The sequence below is a fragment of the Cnephaeus nilssonii genome (genome assembly GCF_951640355.1).
Source record: "Cnephaeus nilssonii genome assembly, chromosome: 20".
Taxonomy (NCBI): Eukaryota; Metazoa; Chordata; class Mammalia; order Chiroptera; family Vespertilionidae; genus Cnephaeus; species Cnephaeus nilssonii.
The window spans coordinates 38,087,757-38,106,278 of record NC_137091.1 but is presented as its reverse complement, the minus strand read 5'-3'; the positions used below and the strand labels follow the sequence as shown (position 1 = coordinate 38,106,278).

At 58.8% G+C, this 18,522-nt stretch overlaps 2 protein-coding genes across 2 annotated transcripts; one reads left to right on the top strand and one right to left on the bottom strand.

Moving 5' to 3' along the window:
- Positions 1-600: 600 nt before the first annotated feature.
- Positions 601-6,796, top strand: HIPK4 (homeodomain interacting protein kinase 4; the record flags this gene model as incomplete). Its single annotated transcript, XM_079799774.1, has 4 exons — positions 601-1,080; positions 2,931-3,287; positions 5,246-6,079; positions 6,617-6,796. Exons 1-4 carry the CDS (start codon positions 616-618, stop codon positions 6,794-6,796), a joined length of 1,836 nt encoding a protein of 611 aa, XP_079655900.1. The 5' UTR covers positions 601-615.
- A 1,041-nt stretch (positions 6,797-7,837) lies between these two features.
- On the bottom strand, positions 7,838-17,418 carry PLD3 (phospholipase D family member 3). Its single transcript, XM_079799775.1, has 12 exons — positions 17,316-17,418; positions 16,718-16,809; positions 16,551-16,625; positions 16,310-16,452; positions 15,665-15,848; positions 13,864-13,984; positions 13,664-13,791; positions 11,797-11,997; positions 10,009-10,148; positions 9,256-9,421; positions 8,419-8,518; positions 7,838-8,337 (listed from the first exon to the last, which is right to left on the bottom strand). The coding sequence occupies exons 2-12, from the start codon at positions 16,742-16,744 to the stop codon at positions 8,150-8,152; spliced, it is 1,473 nt and encodes a 490-aa protein (XP_079655901.1). The 5' UTR covers positions 16,745-16,809; positions 17,316-17,418; the 3' UTR covers positions 7,838-8,149.
- Positions 17,419-18,522: the final 1,104 nt, after the last annotated feature.

Below are 18,522 nucleotides of genomic sequence, written 5' to 3'. Positions count from 1 at the left end.
ACTCAACCTGCGTCCACCTCGGCCACACCTTCCCCCAGGTCAGCCCAGGCTGGGCAGGTACTTTCTGAAAACACACACACACACACACACACACACACACACACACACACACACTTCCCTTTCATTAGGAAAACCTGCCTTTTCTCACCTCTGTCTGGGAGTGTTCCTTGCTTCTGCCTGAGGTCCACCATCAGACTCCCCTCTCAGTGGATCCGTTACTTGTCCAACCTCTTCAAGGTTCCGCCACTGGGTGGGGGAGGGGGCTTGACCTGCCACCCCACCCCCCATTCCAGCGAGGGGCTCAGGTCTCCAACAACAGAACTGGAGCCACTCAGCAACGCTGGAACCCATTTGGGGGGGCCTGGGGCCCCTCGTCCCAAGCCAGGAGGGCTTTGGGGGAGGGGTGCAACTCTTGGCATATTCCCCGTGTGGCCCAGGGGGTGGTGAGGTGCCTGGGAGGTGAGGGCAAACCTCACAGGGGTAGTAGGCACGAGTGAGGTTCTCTTTCCCCCACTGGGGGTACCTCGGGGACAGAGGCAGAGGGCGGCCGGGAGGCCTCCAAGACAGAGGCGGGGCAGAGGTGGTGGCAGGGTGGTGTCTGGCGGCCGGGGCACCATGGCCACCATCCAGTCGGAGACTGACTGTTACGACATCATCGAGGTGCTGGGCAAGGGCACCTTTGGGGAGGTGGCCAAGGGCTGGCGGCGAAGCACGGGCGAGATGGTGGCCATCAAGATCCTCAAGAATGATGCCTACCGCAACCGGATCATCAAGAACGAGCTGAAGCTGCTGCGCTGCATGCGGGGCCTGGACCCCGACGAGGCCCACGTCATCCGCTTCCTTGAGTTCTTCCACGACGCCCTCAAGTTCTACCTGGTTTTTGAGCTGCTGGAGCAAAACCTTTTTGAGTTTCAGAAGGAGAACAACTTTGCACCTCTTCCCGCCCGCCACATCCGCACGGTCACCCTGCAGGTGCTCAGAGCCCTGGCCCGGCTCAAGGAACTGGCCATCATCCATGCCGATCTCAAGCCTGAGAACATCATGCTGGTGGACCAGACCCGCTGCCCCTTCAGGGTCAAGGTGAGGGGCTGCCCCTGGGTGGCAGCGTCCCCTGTCCTGTCTCCTCCCAGCCTTCCCCAGCCCTGGACGGTCTGGTTGTGAGGAGCAGGAAGACAGGGAGGGGTGACCGCACCCGTCCAGGTGGGAGACATGGCTGGGCGGGATGAGACTTGTGGGGGGTAGTGGGAGGAGGGGCACGGGTGGGTCCGAATAGATTTGGGAACTGGAGACAACAGGGTTTGCTGATGGATCTTCTATGAAGTGGACGGGAGGGCTTGAGGGGGCACAAAAGCCTGTTGGCCTGAGCAACTGGAAGGATGGCAGTGCCATACCTCGTCACCGTGAGTTTGCTTGTCAACCAACACTTACGGAATGCCTGCTCTGGGCCTGACCCTGTGCTGGGTGCAAGGTTCTGGGCTCCCCCGTCCCACCCCTGACCCTGTCAGAGCTCCTGGGCTCCCCGTCCCATCCCTGACCTTCTGTCTGTTTCTGGGTTTGTTACTGTCCCCTGATGATAGGAGCCAGGAGCGCCGTGAGAGCAGGGCCAAGGCAATTTTGGTCACCACTGTGCCCGTGGCCCCTCCCAGCACAGCACTGCTGGGGAGTCGGTGCGGATGGATGTCAGGCCTGTGTGGGTGTTAACAGTGCTGAGAATGAGGAGGACCTGGGCTGCTGGGAGGTGTCTTTCTGGTGGGTGACTTAGAGACACATGGAGAGAGACGCTGAGGGAGGAGAGACACAGACAAGCCATGAAGTGGCAAAGAAAGAACAAGAGATACAAATGAGACAGAAAGACAATGATAGATTAAAACAAAAATTCAGTCACCCATTTATTCATTCAGTCACTCATTCGTTCATTCATTCTGAGCTCCTGCTCTGTGCTAGTCGCTGTTCCAGGCATCTAGGGACTCAGCAGTGAACAGACAAAACCCTGCCCTCATGGGACTCAAATCCTAGTTGGTTAAAAAAACAATGAACTCAATAAAAATATAAAATGTATAGTTTGTGAAATGGCGATAAGAGCCGTGGAGAAAAGCAGAGGCCAGGAACGGGACGAGGAGGGGCAGGGGTGCTGGCTTTTGATAGGATGGTTGCGGGGAGGCCTCACTGAGAAGGTGACTGGAGTAAAGACCTAGGAAGGGGGGGGGGGGCGCTATGTGGACATCCAAGGGAAGAGCATTCCGGGCAGAAGAAACAGCCAGGGCCCAGGCCTTCGCTGGGAACGTATCTGGCGTATTCAGGACGAGTGAGAGCTCCTGTGGCTGGGGCAGGTGAGTGAGGGGGAGAGTGGGAGGAGCTGAGGGCAGAGAGGAGGTGGGCAGATGGTAGGAGCCTCGGGCCTGTGGTGAGAGCTTTGGCTCTTATCACAGGATGTAGTAAAGCCACAAGGGGATGCTGAGCGGGGAGGTACGTGACCCGACTCCGGTGTTCACAGGGTCTCTCAGAGCACACGTGAGGAACAGACTGGGGGGCAGAGGGCGGGAGCAGGGAGAGCTGTCGAGGAAGGAAGTGATGGAGGTAGGACCAGGCGGGGCTGTGGCTTCGATGCACAGTGGGCAGATTCTTGATCTGTTCAGAGGGTGGAACCAACGAGATTTGCTGATAGACAAGGTGTGGGGTGAGAGAGCAGGAGCGGGGTTTTCATGCCCACAGACGTACATTCTAGTGGAGAGAACAGAAACAGAGAGACACCCACACACAAAGCGGAGGCAAAGGCTGGAGGAGACAGATAGCGGCATGAGAGGTAAGGCTGACAGACAGCGACAGACAGATGGCAGACGCAGACAGACGCTGGGGAGAGATGCCCGCCGAGGCCCAGATCTGTTGCCCCCAACCCCACGCCTTGCCCGCTGGGCTCCCTTTCCACACAGGTGATCGACTTCGGCTCGGCCAGCATTTTCAGCGAGGTGCGCTACGTGAAGGAGCCGTACATCCAGTCGCGCTTCTACAGGGCCCCCGAGATCCTGCTGGGGCTGCCCTTTTGTGAGAAAGTGGACGTGTGGTCCCTGGGCTGTGTCATGGCCGAGCTGCACCTGGGCTGGCCGCTCTACCCTGGCAACAACGAGTATGACCAGGTGCGCTACATCTGCGAGACCCAGGGCCTGCCCAAGCCCCACCTGCTGCACGCCGCCCGCAAGGCCCACCACTTCTTCAAGCGCAACCTCCACCCTGACGCCACCAACCCCTGGCAGCTCAAGTCTTCGGCTGACTATCTGGCCGAGACCAAGGTAGGGGGCCGGTGCAATGAGGGCAGCAGTGTAGGGGGCTGCTGCATAAAGAAAAAAATCTAGCCCAGCCAGCACGGCTCAGTGGTTGAGCGTCGACCTATGAACCAGGAAGTCACGGTTTGATGCCCGGTTAGGGCTGTCAGGGCACATACCCAGGTTTTGAGCTCGGTCCCCGGTAGGGGCCATGCAGGAGGCAGCCGATCAATGATTCTCTTTCATCATTGATGTTCCACTCTCTCTCTTCTTCTCCCTTCCTCTCTGAAATCAATCCTACCTAATAAAAGAGTAATATGCAGATTGAACATCACTCCAACACACAATATGGCTGCCCCCATGTGGTCAAAGATCCTGCCCCCATGTGGACACAAGATGGCCACCACAAGATGGCCAGCAGGGGAGGGCAGTTGGGAGGCACCAGGCCTGCAAAGGAGGGCAGTTGAGAGGGACCAGACCTGCAAGAGAGGGAAGTTGGAGGTGATCAACCTGCAGGGGAGGGCAGTTAGGGGTGACCAGGCTGGCAGAGGAGGGAAGTTGGGGGCAAACAGGCTGGCAGGGCAGCAGTTAGACATCAATCAGGCTGGCATGGGAGTGGTTAGGGGGTGATTAGGCTGGCAGGAAGAAGGGGTTAGGGGCAATCAGGAAGGCAGGCAGGCAAGCAGTTGGGAGCCAGCAGTCCTGGATTGTGAGAGGGATGTCCGATTGTGAGAGGGATGTCCCACCAGGATCGGGCCTAAACAGGCAGTCGGACATCCCTTGAGGGGTCCCATATTGGAGAGGGTGCAGGCTGGGCTGAGGGACACGCCCCCCCTCCGTGCATGAATTTCGTGCACCGGGCCTCTAGTAAAAAAATATTTTTAAAAAAGAGTTAACACATCTAAAGCACTTTTTAAAAAGTGCCTGTATTTAGTAAGTGTCTGAGTCTGAGCTCTGTGCTCTGTCTTCCAAGGTGTGTGACTTTGGACAAATGTCTTTGACCTCTCTGGGCCTCGGTTTCCTATAAAATGAGACGAGAATAGCATTTCCCTCCTAGGTGAGCCCTCAGGGAGGTCTGGAAGCTTGGGTCAGCTGTGGGGATTGTCACAAGAGAGGTCTGGACGAGACCGACGGTGGGACTGGAAGTTTGAGGGTCACCCTGGGGGCTGCTGCAGCAGGAGGGATCTGGGTTACACCACACGTGTGACCGAAAGGGCAGGGTGGCCCCTCTGCCAGCTCCGGATCTGGGTCAGGCAAACCCGTGCAGTGTGAGGGATCTCAATGAGGCCCAGGTGGGACTGGACGTTGAAGGCAGCCTGTCTGCCCCCTCTGCGGCTGCGGCCAGCGCACCTGTGCGGAGTCTGGGTGAGACAGCCGAGCACTGGACGTCCGGGTCAGCTGCAGGACCTGTCACCGAGGGGTCTGGGTGCGGCCAGAGACGAGACTGAAAGGATGTGGCAGCTCCTCTAAGGGCTCCTTGCCTGGCGGTTGCCGAACTAGTGTGACAAGGAGGTTCAACCACTGGGAGGCCCGGAGGCCTGGGGTGGCGTGTGGGAGCTGTAGCAGCAAAAGGGACCTGGGTTCGATTCCAAGGAGGACTAGAGGCTTAGTCCTCTGCTAGCTGCTCGCTGGCAGGGGCTGGACCCACAGCTCGGGGAGGACTGGAGGTCTGGGATGAGGTGTGGAACGTGAGTGAGGGATAACTCTGGGTTAGATGACAGGAGGACCCAAACACATCGGCAGGTGTACTTCCAGCAGGAACGGGGCTCTGGGTTCGACTAGAGGGACCAGGTTTGGCCCTCCCGGCAGCAAGAGGGCTTCAAGTCAGAGATCACAGGCAGGACTGGAATCAGGATTCAGATGTGTGGACTTCACAGCAGCAGGAGAGCTCCGGGCCAGACTGCAGGGCCTGCTGGGAGTTACAGGAGTGACGGGGGCCCAAGGCCTAGGCGTGGCGTCAACCCTTGCCCACTGCGTCCCACCAGGTACGCCCGCTGGAGCGCCGCAAGTACATGCTCAAGTCGCTGGACCAGATTGAGACCGTGAACGGCGGCGGCGGGGCGGCTGGGCGGCTGACCTTCCAGGATCGGGAGGCGCTGGCCGAGCACGCCGACCTCAAGAGCATGGTGGAGCTGATTAAGCGCATGCTGACCTGGGAGTCGCACGAACGCATCAGCCCCAGCGCCGCCCTGCGCCACCCCTTCGTGTCCATGCAGCAGCTGCGCAGCGCCCACGAGACCACGCGCTACTACCAGCTGTCGCTGCGCAGCTGCCGCCTCTCCCTGCAGGTGGAGGGCAAGCCCCCCACGCCGGTGGTGGCCGCTTCGGAGGATGGGCCCCCCTACTACCGTCTGGCCGAGGAGGAGGAGGAGGCCGTGGGTCTTGGCAGCGTGGCGGGCAGCGGGCCCTTCTTCCGCGAGGAGAAGGCACCGGGCGTGCAGAGGGCCATCGACCAGCTGGACGACCTGAGTCTGCAGGAGGCGGGCCACGGGCTGTGGGCGGAGACCCCCAGCGCGCTGGCCCCACTCAAGGCCGCGGTGGCTGGCCTCCGGGCGCCCGACCCGGGCCCCGAGCCCATCCTGGCCTTCTACGGCAGCCGTCTGGTCGGCCGCCACAAGGCCCGCAAGCCGCCCACGGGCTCCAAGTCCGACTCCAACTTCAGCAACCTCATCCGGCTGAGCCAGGCCTCGCCCGAGGACGAGGGGCCCTGCCGGGGCAGCGGCTGGGCAGAGGGCGAGCACCGCGGCGCCTCCGCCAAGCCGCCCACCATCCCGAAGCGGGACGGGGATGGGCCAGACATCAAGGACATGGATGCTGAGGTGAGTCGGGTGGGCCGGGAGGGTGCAGGTGGTTCTGGGGTCAGGGGGGCCCCCAAGAGCTTCGGGGGGCGGGGGGCGGTGAACCTGGCCTTGGCTCCCCACACGTGTTACCAACAGCTGGTTCAGAGTCCAATACACACTAGCCCAGCCTCAGCATATTACAAGGCTCCACACATGCTAACCCAGACTCAGGCTAGAACTAGGATGTGACGCGGCTCTGCACACACTAACATGCTGTCGGGCTGTGTGAAGACGCAGGGCACGGTAATCCACCCGGAGGAGGGGAGAAAGGCCCAGCGCACACTCACCCGCCCTCAGGAAGGTGTGACAAAGCCCCCGCAGACACTCACACACCTCAGCACCCACTGTGACCTCAGCACACACCATCGAAGCCCCGGGATGTGATGAGGATGGCAACGGTATAGAATCGTCTTCAGGAAGTGACGAGGGTTCGGGGGGCGGGGGGGGACACAGGAGGGTGTCCATGAGGGGCAGGCTGGTGGCTTCTTGGCTGATGCCCTCTCTTCTACCCCACAGAGGCCGAGCCCTGAGCTCTTCGACCCCAGCGCCTGTCCTGGAGAATGGCTTAGTGAGCCAGACTGGACCCTGGAGGGCATCCGGGGCCCACGGGCTCAGGGGCTCCCAACCCGCCATACCCACCCACACGGTCCACCCCGGGCCACCAGCTTTCTGCAGCATGTCGGCGGGCAGCATTGATGGTGACCCCACCTCTACCCATCACTGGTGGCTGAGCTAGCTGGGCTGGCCTCCCTTCCTCAGAGCCATCCCCTGAACCCACAAATTCTTACAGAAACAGTTATCCAGAAATCCCCATCCCCCCCACCCGCAGTGCATGCCTGCACACCCCCCCCAAACACAGGAGGGCCTGGGTGTCTGGCCTGTGGCCCCCTCCGTCAGAGGGGCACGGAGAGGCGCTGCACCCTGCTGGCCCTGAGCACGTCTTGGCCCTGTTGTCTCTGCCTATTTCAATAAAGAGCTGTTCACAGCCCTGCCTCACGCCTGTCTTCCCTGCCTGTCCTGGTGCTGGGGGCGGGGATGGGGGGTGTTCAGGCTGGTGCCCAGGCCTGCTCTCTGATGCTGCACCCAGTTGGCCATTGGCTCAGGCTGGAGGCTGGGCTACCATGACACTGGGACAGGCTGTGCTTGGCACACGGACCCAATCCCTAAATATGGCCAAGTGCTTGGCGCACAAGCACACGAGAACCACCCTCAGAACACGGTGTTCAGCAGGTGCCAATCCAAGCAAGCTTGCCAGATGTCTGTTTACCTGTCCTTGTCATGAGAGGCTGGCCATGCACTTGGCTGGTGCACATTCATACTTGGTGCATGCTCCAGGGTTCAGACATTCGAGTCCACCCTTGGGATATGGCGATGGTTCACCTGCTGGGAGCACGCCGAGGGTGGGGCACACACTAACCCATGCTGGTTACAGGACGCTCAGCATACACCAACCACGCCGTCATACACTGCGTACTCAGCCCATGCCAGTTACACATGCCAGCCTGTGTGGTTACACGCTGAGAGCTCAGCACATGCTAAACCAGTGGGCCTACATGCTGTATGCTCAGCAATGGCAGGCCACCTGCTGAAGACTCAGCACATGCCAGCCACCTGCTATGTGCTAGGTACATTCCAGCACATGCTAAGAGCTCGTGTACCTGCTCATGTCCCCACCAGAGGCCCACGCTGGCTGTCCCCGATCCCGACACCCCACCTCACACCACTCAGTCAGGCAGAGACTGTACAGACAAGTTATTTACTTCTTTTTAGAACCTGGGCCCTCTTAGCCCTGGGAAGTGGGGGAGGCCGGGGGACTGGCCCAGCACGCATCCCCACTTCTTCTGGGGCTGACCCCTCCCCCCAGCTCAGCTGGGACCTGGGGCCACAGCGTCAGGCCGCCGGGGGCGAAGGTAGAGGTGGGAGAGCAAGGGGGTCTGTGGGGCCACAACGGGACGGACAGAAGCAGGGCTACGGGGACAGGGACCACGCCCCAGGACACCTGGGTCTGTGGGGGCCTTGGAGGCCTCGGCCTGTCTGCTGGGACGGGTCTCAGAGCAGGCGGCAGGCATGGCCCGTGCTGTCAGCCGAGGGGTCGAGGTCGTGGCTGTAAGGGGAGTCCCAGTCCCTCAGGAAAACAGCCTCCAGCTGGCTCCGCAGGCCACCCTCCCCGTTCTGTGTCACCAGCAGCGAGGTGCCCGCCGTCTCGGTGAAGTAACTGCCAGACCAGTTGGAGGTTCCTACGGGGCCGGGGGCAGAGTCAGGGCCGGGGGCAGTGCTGGGACCCTCTCCCGCCCCGTGGGCGGTGCCCGGACACTCACCGATGTAGGCGGCGCGCTCGGTCACCATGTACTTGTTGTGGTTTACGCGGGCGTATGGGATCCGGGCCTGGGCCTTGTCCGCAGGGACCACAAAGAGTTTCTGGGGGAGCGGGGAGGATGGAAAGCAGGGGGAGGTGCAGTGGGTTAGAGACTCCCCGGGGCATGGGGTGGGGGGTGGGGGCAGGTCTGTAGGATTGGGGAATCCGTGAAACCCACAGGGCCAGAACAGGGTCTGGAGGGGTGGCTTTCAGGCAGCGCCGGCTGGGAGGGCCCAATCGCTTCACCTGCCACCATTCCCTCTAGAACAGTGATGGGCAACCTTTTGAGCTTGGTGTGTCAAACTTCGCCAAAAAACTGAGCATAACTCGGGTAGCGTGTCACTTTGAGGAATAAACATTATTTCGCAAATGTTTCATCCTCAGGAGCAGCAAATGTTTCATCTTCGGCATGCGGCCGCCTCAGTGGCCACGTGTCATCAGAAATGGCTACGCGTGTCAGTGCTGACACGCGTGTCATAGGTTCGCCATCACTGCTCTAGAATGACTCCCAGAGGGGCTCCTCTAGAATGGTCCCTTAGGTCTCACCTCAGCTGTCCCCCTGTCCAGACAGCCTTCCGTGACCCCTCAGGCTGGGCAGGTGTTTCCTCTGGGCACTCCCATCCCACCCTCACCCTCTACCCCGCCGCCCCCACCCCCGCCCAATACTGGGCCTCACGCACGGTCTCCCGTCACTGCACGGTTCACTCTGGGCTGTCTCTGTTAGGTGAGCGCCACAAGTACTACGTGCCCAGCGCCGCCCAGCACAGGGGCTGAGGCGTGGGCTGTGGCAGGTGCTTACCACCTGGACGTCGAAGTGGGTGTGGTTGCTGCGCAGGGCCGCCAGGGAGAGCAGGAAGGCTCGCATGGACGGGTCGGAGTGACCCCAGCAGCTGACCAGCAGGCGCACCTTGATGCCCCGCTCGTAGGCAGCCCGCCGCAGCCCATCGTCGATGGCAGGCCAAAACCTTGGGGGGGGGGGGGAGTGCAGGGTACAGAGGGCGGCTTACCCACAAGCCTCACTCTTAGCTTTATGGAGCTAGGCCTGGGCCCCGCTTCAGCTCTGAGAGCCCCCAAGCCCTAAGGCCACTCATCTCTGACTCCCGGGCCTGCCTCCTTAAATACCACATCCTTTACACCCTGATTCTGGCTCCCCTTCCTGCCCCCCAAACCCAGGCTTTCCATCATCATGTCTGCTGCTCCTACTACTTTCTCTGAGCCCCCCAACTCTGCTGCCCCAAACCTGAAAACGCTCAGCCCCCATTCCCCAAGCCCTCATCTGTCTCCGGCCCATGCTCCCTGCTTTCTACCTCCAGAAATCCTGCACCCCCTGCCTCTGGCCTCCAGTCCCCATCTCATCCCCCTGACCCCAATAGTCTCATCCTTTTCTCTGACCCCTCTGCCCTTGTCTGGAGCACCCCGGCCCCTGTCCCCGTTACCTCTGTCTTCTCTGCCTCTCCCCATCGCTGCACCTCCCTCTGTCCCCTGCCTGCCGTCTGGGCCCCTTCACGCCCTCTCCCACGCCAGGGGCTCCCTGTCCACCCACCAGCAGTACCTGCGCGGGTGGGAGAACTCCATGGTGGGCAGGTAGTTCATGACTGCGATATAGATGAAACTCCGAGCATTGTCCACCACGTCGAGCAGAGCCTTCAAGTCTGGGGTGCGGCCACTTGGACACAGCGGTGGGGGCGCACTCTGGGGGCGAGGGGGCAGGTAAGACATGTGCCATGCCAGGGGTGCCATCACAATGGACCCGTGTACAGACAGCTGGTCACTAGCCAGGTCCTGCGGTCTCGCTGAATCCGCAGCCTCCATGAAGGGGGAGGATGACGGTGACGTCCACTTCACAGGTGAGGCAACTGAGACTCAGAGAGGGCGAGTGACTTGCCCGAGTCACACAGCTGATCAACGGAGCCAGGATTTGAACCAGGCTGCCTGGTTCCAGAATTTATGCTCTAACCCAGTGGTTCAAGACAACAGGTCCCCGATCTAGCACTAACAGCATCAACTGGTGGGAACTTGTTAGAATTGCAAGTTTGTGGGCCTCACTACACATGGTATACTGAATGAGGGTGCTGAGGGGGAGCCCAGGAATCTGGTGAAATACACTCCTGGTGGTTTTCTCTCTCTCTCTCTCTCTCTAATTTATTTCAGAGAGGAAGGGAGAGGGAGAGAGAGATAGAAACATTAATGATGAGAATCATTGATCAGCTGACTCCTGAACGCCCCCTACTGGGGATTGAGCCCACAACCCAGGCATGTGCCCTTGACCGGAATTGAACCTGGGACCCTTGAGTTCGCAGGCCGATGCTCTATCCACTGAGCAACACCGCTAGGGCACTCCTGGTGGTTCTGATGCATGCTCAGGTGTGAGGACCTCTGATCTAATCGCTTTCATCCCCGACTCACTCACAGGCCCCCATGCCACACCAGGCCCTTTACCCAGCTCTCTCCAGCCTCAGGACAGGTGAGCAAACTCAGGTTCTGAGAGGGGGAACCCTCAATCCCCTGTGGGAGACCACTGGAGTATAGGACCCCAGCATCCATACACCTTGTATGCCCCCCCCCACCCCCCACAATGACTGGGCTTGGCCAGGTGACTTGTTTGGGGGGACTGAAGGGGACGAGGTTGGCCACCCCAACTAGTGAAAATATCAATAGCTAAAAAGAGCAGTGCCTTGCCCTGGACAGTGTGGCTCCGTTGGTTGGAGATCATCTCATGCACTGAAGGGTCCCAGGTTTGATTCTGCTCAAGGGCACATACCTCGGTTGCAGGCTCCATCCCTAGTGTGCAGGAGGCAACCAATCGGTGTGTCTCTCTCACATCGATGTTTCTCTCTGTCTCTCCCTCTCCCTTCCCCTCTCTCTAAAAAAACCAATGGAAAAATATCCTTGTATGAGAATTAACAAAACAAAACAAACCCCACAACAGCAGGGCCTGGTCTACAGCGCTCAGGATCTGCCACAGAGACAGCCGGCGCGGTCCAGCAGAACTTTCTGCGGCACCGGAAATGTCTCTGTACCTGCACTTCCTGCACGTGGCCGCTGAGCACTGGGAACGTGGCTAGTGTGACTGAGGAACGGAATTTTCTACTGGATTTAGGGCTAATGGGGAGGGAGAGCTGGTCCATGCAAGCCCTAAGAGGTTGTCAACATTTTCCAGATGAAACTGAGGCCTCGTGAGGTTGGGCTACAGCCCAGGCCCCTGACCAAGCAGAGCGAGCAGGAGTGAGGGCTAGTGGTCCAGACCTCCTCCCCACCAATGCCTGGGCAGGGCTGGATGGAGGCCGTGTGTGAGGGCACGTGGCCAGGGTGTGATGGGCCGCTCTTCCTTCAGACTCACCGCCAGGTAGGCCTGAGCAGGGGTCCCGTTGAGGCAGATCTCCATTGGTGTCTTTTGATTGTAGAGGGTGTCATAGGACGGGGGCCAGGTGGACGGGATGGAGCTGCCCTCCTGGCCCAGGTACCAGTAGGCCTCGAAGATCTTGGTCAGGTCTTGGGCTAGACAACTGCAGTTGTACATGACCACGCCCAGCTCCTTGACCTGTGGGAGGGAAGTGCTGGGCCTGGGGGAGTGGCTTCATGTCCACAGCAGCCCCCATTCCTTCCCATGCCCCTCAAAACCCCCTCTCTCCCTTCTTCTTTTTTTTTTTTTAATATACAGTAGGTCCTTGGGTTACGTCGGAGATCCGTTCCTATGGCGTGACGTAACGCGATTTTTGCCATAAGTCAGAACCCACCTACATAAGCACCTACATCACTCACATGGAGCACATACACAGCAGTAATGAAGTGACACAGTAAGAAAAATTTTAAAGAAAGATGACAATTCCTGACCTTTACTTGTGGTAAGTAAATAATAAAAAAACATAAAGCACATATGTACAGACGTCGAAATGACGGAATTTTTTAAAAAAATAAATAAATGGGAGATGGCGGCGACGTAACCACGAAATGACGTACGTCGAGTCCGACGTAACCCGAGGACTGCCTGTATATATTTTTTTATTGATTTCAGAGAGGAAGGGAGAGGGAGAGAGAGAGACAGAAACACCAATGATGAGAGGGAATCATTGATTGGCTGCCTCCTGCACGCCCCACACTAGGGATTGAGCCCACAACCCAGGCACATGCCCTGACCGGGAATCGAACCATGACCTCCTGGTTCATAGGTCGATGCTCAACCACTGAGCCACACCGGCTGGGCTCTCTCCCTTCTTTTTGCCCCTCAGCTCCACCCCCTGAGACCTCCATCTAAAGCCCTGGAATGGGCATGAACTTGACTCAAGACATATCTTTAGTCACATTTTTATGAAAATCAATGTCATCCTAAAGCTCCAGGTTTCCTGAAACTCTGCAGATGCTGTCACTTCTACCCTCCAATGAGGGAGCTGCTGCTTATTCTTAGGTTTCAGCTGCTAGTTTCCTCCTCCAGGAGGCCTCCCCTGACTGCCCAGGCTGCTTCAGGCATTCCTCCGGGCTCTCACGGTCCCTTGGGTTTCCCTCATCACTCTCTCCGGGGGCAAACCCATCTCCCCATGGGACTGGGAGGAAAGACAGCAGGGACGTCTCAGCCATGGCTGTATGTTCAGCATCTCCCCAAGGAGCTGGTGAGATTAGGGGCTGAGCAAATGATCCCTGCCTGAGCTAGACCCTCTGTCCTGTCTTGTGCGGGCTCCTACAGATCCTCCAGTTGTCAGATTAGTTATCGCCTCCTTTGAGAGCCTTTCTGGTACCCCGGCTTGGGGCCCCCTTCCCGGCTCAGACCTCTCTGCTTGTGCTTCCCCCACCCCAGCCTTGACTCCTCTGGGCTGACACTACCCGGTGACGGGCCTGTCTCTGCACTGGGCTGGGAGTGCTGAGAGCTCCATCTGCTTCCTCCGTGTTCCCAGCATTACCCAGAACAGAGCTGGGCTCAGAGGAGGCATCCAGAGAATGAATAATGAAGCCCACATGGGTGGACTGGGCCTTGAATGCCCTGTAGGGGGCCTGGCCGCGGTCACTGGGGACCAGAGGGAGCCCCAAGCTTCCGTGACAGGTGGAGGGCAGTAGAGGGCTGGATTTGGGGACTTCCCTGGTGGAAAGTGGGAAGGAAGCCATGGAGGACTGGAGAGAGAACTCTGGGATTGAAGAGGGGTGTCAGTTGGAGGCTGGGCACCTGTGGAGCAGGAAGTGGCCTGGAAAGGTGGGTGGGCAGGGTGCAGGCAGACCTGGGTGAGGGAGCGCCAGTCCATGTTGGCACTGCCGAGGTAGAAGTGGGTCTGGTCCACCACCCAGAACTTGGTGTGCAGGACGCCGTGGGTCAGCTTCTGCATGTCCACCATGCGGACCTGGGCACCTGCAACCGACAGGAGTGGCGGTCACGGGCTGGCGTGGACGGCCCAGCCCAGCCCAGCGGCCCCTAACTCACCGCTCTGCTGCAGGGCCTGCAGGTCCGCCTGAGGCTGCGGCCCGCTGGGCTTGCTCACAGCAATGCGAACCTTCACACCTCGAGGTGCCAGGGTCTGGAGCTGCCGGAGGACCTCCTCACCCTTGGGAAGGGGGTACAGGGTTGGGGGGGAGCTCTCCAACCAGCTCTCCAACCCCACACAGCACCCCCATGGTTTTTTTAAAAAATATATTTTATTGATTTTTTTACAGAGAGGAAGGGAGAGGGATAGAGAGTTAGAAACATCGATGAGAGAGAAACATCGATCAGCTGCCTCCTGCACACCCCCCACTGGGGATGTGCCCACAACCAAGGTACAAGCCCTTGACCGGAATCGAACCTGGGACCCTTGAGTCCACAGGCTGATGCTCTATCCACTGAGCCAAACCGGTTAGGGCCCATGGGGTTGTTTTGATACTGGGCTTCCAGATGAGATCAGGAGTGAGCGGCTTTATATTAGCCTGTATGCCTAGAGATGGATGGCTTTACAGGTTAAGACATTAAAACCTTTATCTGTTTTAATAACTGGCCGCTCTGGGCTTCGTCAGGGCCTCCCTGCCACTCCTGTGCCATTCCAGGGACCTTCCCAGGATCCCACCTTGGAAGTGTCAGTGCCTGGTACCACAGGGGCCTCCAGGCACTTCACAGGACACTGAGGGTTTGGCTTGGGCTGGGGGTCTGGGACAGCACAGGTGAGGCTTGCTGATGCCAACAGCAGTAATAGTAACAGCCCACGATTCCCTCCTTCCTACTGTGAGAGGGGCCTGTTCTAAGCCCCTTCACGTTGAACTCACTGAATTCTCACCACTCTCACTGAGGAGGCAAGTCTGGATCACATCCCCGAGGTGCCGATGAGGAAGCAGCCGGAGGACTCAATGCTGAAGCAGGACTTGAACTCAGACTGCCTGCCTCCTTGGCCTGTGCTTGTTCTTTGTTTTTGTTTTAATAAATCTTTATTGTTCAGATTATTACAATTGTTTCTCCTTTCCCCGCCCCCCATATCTCCCCTCCTGTGCTTGTGCTTTGAACCACTCCAGTGGGAGCAGCAAGGAGTGGTTTTTTGTATCATTTCTAACTTTTGTAATTTTTTTTCCGGTAGTGCTTAAGGAGCCCCACAGTGTAAATAAATTTAAGCCCATTTCTCATAGAAAGAGGCAGCAGAAAGAGAAAAAAAAGGGGGAAACTTCTGCATTTTTCAATGAAGGGGTGATCTGCCTAGACTGTTCCTTCCCAAACCTTGAAGCTTTATGGTTTTTAAGTTTGTCTGCAGACCATAACAAGAATCTAATAATAACAAACACTTATAAAGGGCTGCCTGTGTCAGGCACCACGCTATAATTTGCATGGATTAGCCCGTTTCATCCTCCTGAGGGGTGGGTGTAACAGACTGGCCCCATTCCACAGATGAGGACACTGAGGCTGAGAGCGGAAGTGACCTGCCCGAGGGAAGCGGCAGCCTGGCTAGAGGCTGGGCTGTTCCTCACTCGGCTCTTCCATTTCTCGGCGGGACAGGGTCGGGGCAGCTTGTGAGTAAGTGCCATCCGCCAGCCTAATGCCTAGTGACCAAACCCACACCCGACATTCAAAGGCCTACAGGTGACGGTGACCAACACCCCCGGTCCAGAGGGCCACGTGAAGACAGTTGCTTCCAAACACCTGTGTCCAACCCGCTGCATGAGACATGCCTACCTGTCTCCTGGGCTGCAGGGAAACCCCTTTCACCCCACTCCTAATGCCTCTCACTGCCCCATTGCTTTCCACCAGGGCGCGGGTTGCCAGGTACCTGCTGGGCAGAGGGCTCCTGAATGTGGGTGTCATTGCTGGTGAGGGTCCAGTAGAAGGAGGCGACGTCCAGGCTGCTGTGGGCCCGGGCGAGCAGGCCCAGCCAGGCCTGGCTGGTGGAGGGGTTGCTCGTGGAACCCTCGGGGAAGTCCAGGCCCTCGGGGATGCTCTCCACCAGCACGGCTCTGCAGGACGGGGGAGGGCGGTTGGTATCGGGCACAGCTGACCACCAGCTCACCTGTGTGCCCACACAGGATGGAAGACTGTGCACCGCGTGTGCCTGTAGTCGATGCTCTGAATGCATGCATTTGTCTGCCTAGGGGTGTGAAAGGAAGGTGTGGATGTGCATGTCCGTGTGTATGCCTGCCCACAGATGTGGACAGGTGATGCAGTGTGTGTCCGTGTGTGCCTGTCTCTTCGCAGACCTGGACAGGAGATGATGCTGTGGCTGCCATGGGAACAGTGTCAGGGGAGGGGGGTGGGCATGCAGGGAAGAACCTGTGACGGTGCACTTGGGAGTCTGCAGTCACCTCCCAGTCATGGGCACTAGGTGATGCCGAGAGCAGGCCCTTCCTGGTGTGTCCGAGTGTCCCTGGCTTGTCAGGGCCTCCCCCCACCATCCCAGGCTCTCTACTTCCCCACTTACTCGCAGGGGTCATAGCAGGGTGCTGGGGGCTGGTTGGCTCCAAAGAGATGCAAGTCGCTGTATTCCCATAAGAAGAGCTGAGTCATCAGGGCCCCGAAACCCACAACAGCCAGGATGAGCACCAGCAGGACCCAGCGGGCTTTCTGTGAGAAGAGGCGGTCAGCCAGCCCAGGGGGCACAGCCCAGGGGGCACGGCCCAGCCCACGCCTGAGACAGACCAAGGGTGGCACTGGGCTCCTACCTTCTCGGCAGCCTTCCATGCCTCGATCTCACTCAGGGGCAGCTCGCTGGCGGGCTCCTCAGTAGACAACTTCAGCTGGGGAACATCAAGGATGGTTTGGGGGTGACACGGGAGCCCCTACTCTCCACTGTACCCAGTCCCTCCCCACTGGGGCCCCATCCACCTACCTCCTGATACATCAGTTTAGGCTTCATCTTGCCAGGCAGCCGGCGGGCACGCAGAGTGCAGGTAGGAAAGTGGGTGGTTCAGGGTCTCCACACTGTGGGAACAAAAGCTGGCCCTGTGTGGGGTGTCCTGGGCTTCTGGAAGACACCACAGAAGGCTGATCAGTCTTGGGGGTCACGGGATCCACTGGGTTTCTGTCCACGATCACGGGGGTCACTGGCACGGAGCCGGCCAGCCCAGAAGGAGGAAGCAGACCGTTGGTCAGCAGGGATTTCGAAATCCCTCGAGCTCTGAAGCCTCTGCTCTCTTCCCAACAATACGCGGCGGCCGCCCGTTTAGTGTCCATTCTGCAACCCACTGGCACCTTTCCTTCTCTGAGCTCCCATCTCCACATCCCCAAAGAGACAGCTTAGGAGGGGTCAGCTCGGCGGAGCCCCAGAGCTTTGTGCCTGGCTTTCCCTACCCAGGGCGCCTTTTCCAGGTGGCTCCTGGGTTCTGACCCTCAGGTACCCACCAGCCAGCTCGGGCCGCGAGCCCAGGACCATCCTGGGCCTCCCGCCAGCTCCCAGCCCACCCCCCAGCCCTCCTCCCCTCCCCTACCCCGAGGGGTCTCGGCTTCGGTCGGCAAGCTGCAGCTGCTTACTCTGCGGGGCCCCAGCTTCTGCCCCGACAGGCTGAACAGGGGCGAGGGGAAGGCGGGGGCGGGGACCGAGGAGGCTCCGCCCACTGCAGCAGGGAGCCTGCGCAGGGCCGGGGGGGGGGCGGCGCCCCAGGTATGGTTCCGCCCACCTGGCCTGGTGGGGAGACTACAGGGCTGGGGAATGGACTGGGCTGCACCCGACCCCAGAGCCCCCCGTACCAGGCAGGGAAGCCACAGGTAAAGAAAGGCCCCCCCGCCGGCCCCCCGGCCCCCCGGTCCCCCGGGCGGCTGGGCTGGTTAGAGCCTCCTGCCCTCCAACGAGGAGGCTGCGGTTTGATCCGGGGGCGCGTTGTGGAGGCAGCCGAGGGATGTTTCTCTCTCCCCATCTCTACGATAGATGAGAAACGTACTCTCGGGTGAGAATTTTAAAAAAAGAAAAAAAAGGACCCTCCCCTCCTCCCGCATCTTTTCTCATCTACAGACCTTGTGAAGTTTTGTACCACGGGCGCTGCATTGCCTAATCAAACATAAACACATAAGTTCATGTTTAAAAACTTATAAAATGGAGACATCAAAGCGGAGTAACAGCCCACGCTCTGGGTGGGAAGAGCAGGGTGGGTTTTCTGTTGGAGTCTATTTTACTTGATTTATCATTTTTTTTTAAAAGCCAACTGATAGGGATTTTTTTAAAACAAATTGTTTCTGAATCCAGGCTCTGGCTGGCAGGATAGGCTGGGTTTCCCACCTCTCACTCTCTTATCTCCCCAGGAGGGTTAAGGCCATCACTGCAGATATAAATTGGAGAACCCTTCCCCACCCACTTCTGTCAATGAAAGAGGGGCAGGGTCCCCTCCCCCCAGCCAGGTAGGAAGTTAAGAGATTATATTTTTGAGAGAAGAGCGTCAGACGTGGTTGCCTTGAGAGTGGGACTTGGGGGTGGGTGAGAATTGCGTTTTAATATGTTTGTATTTTCAGGATCCCAGGTTGGGGAAGGTAGAGCTCAGCGAGACCCATCCTCTCATTGCAGGGAGACGAATGGAGACGGGGCAAATGGATCCAGCAAGAAATGGCAACAGACCAAGGCTATTCTGGGATCCCCAGCAGCAGAAGACAATAAGGAGACAACAGTCTTAGAGGTGGTAGGTAGCAGGGTTTTAGGGTGGGGGA

Excerpts from the sequence above, each read along its gene's own strand:
- PLD3 (XM_079799775.1), bottom strand. The coding sequence starts at position 16,744 with ATGAAGCCTAAACTGATGTATCAGGAG. Across the intron at positions 16,626-16,717 it reads CTAAACTGATGTATCAGGAG|CTGAAGTTGTCTACTGAGGA; the intron begins GTAGGTGGATGG and ends GATGTTCCCCAG. Across the intron at positions 10,149-11,796 it reads CTGCTCAGGCCTACCTGGCG|AGTGCGCCCCCACCGCTGTG; the intron begins GTGAGTCTGAAG and ends CCTCGCCCCCAG.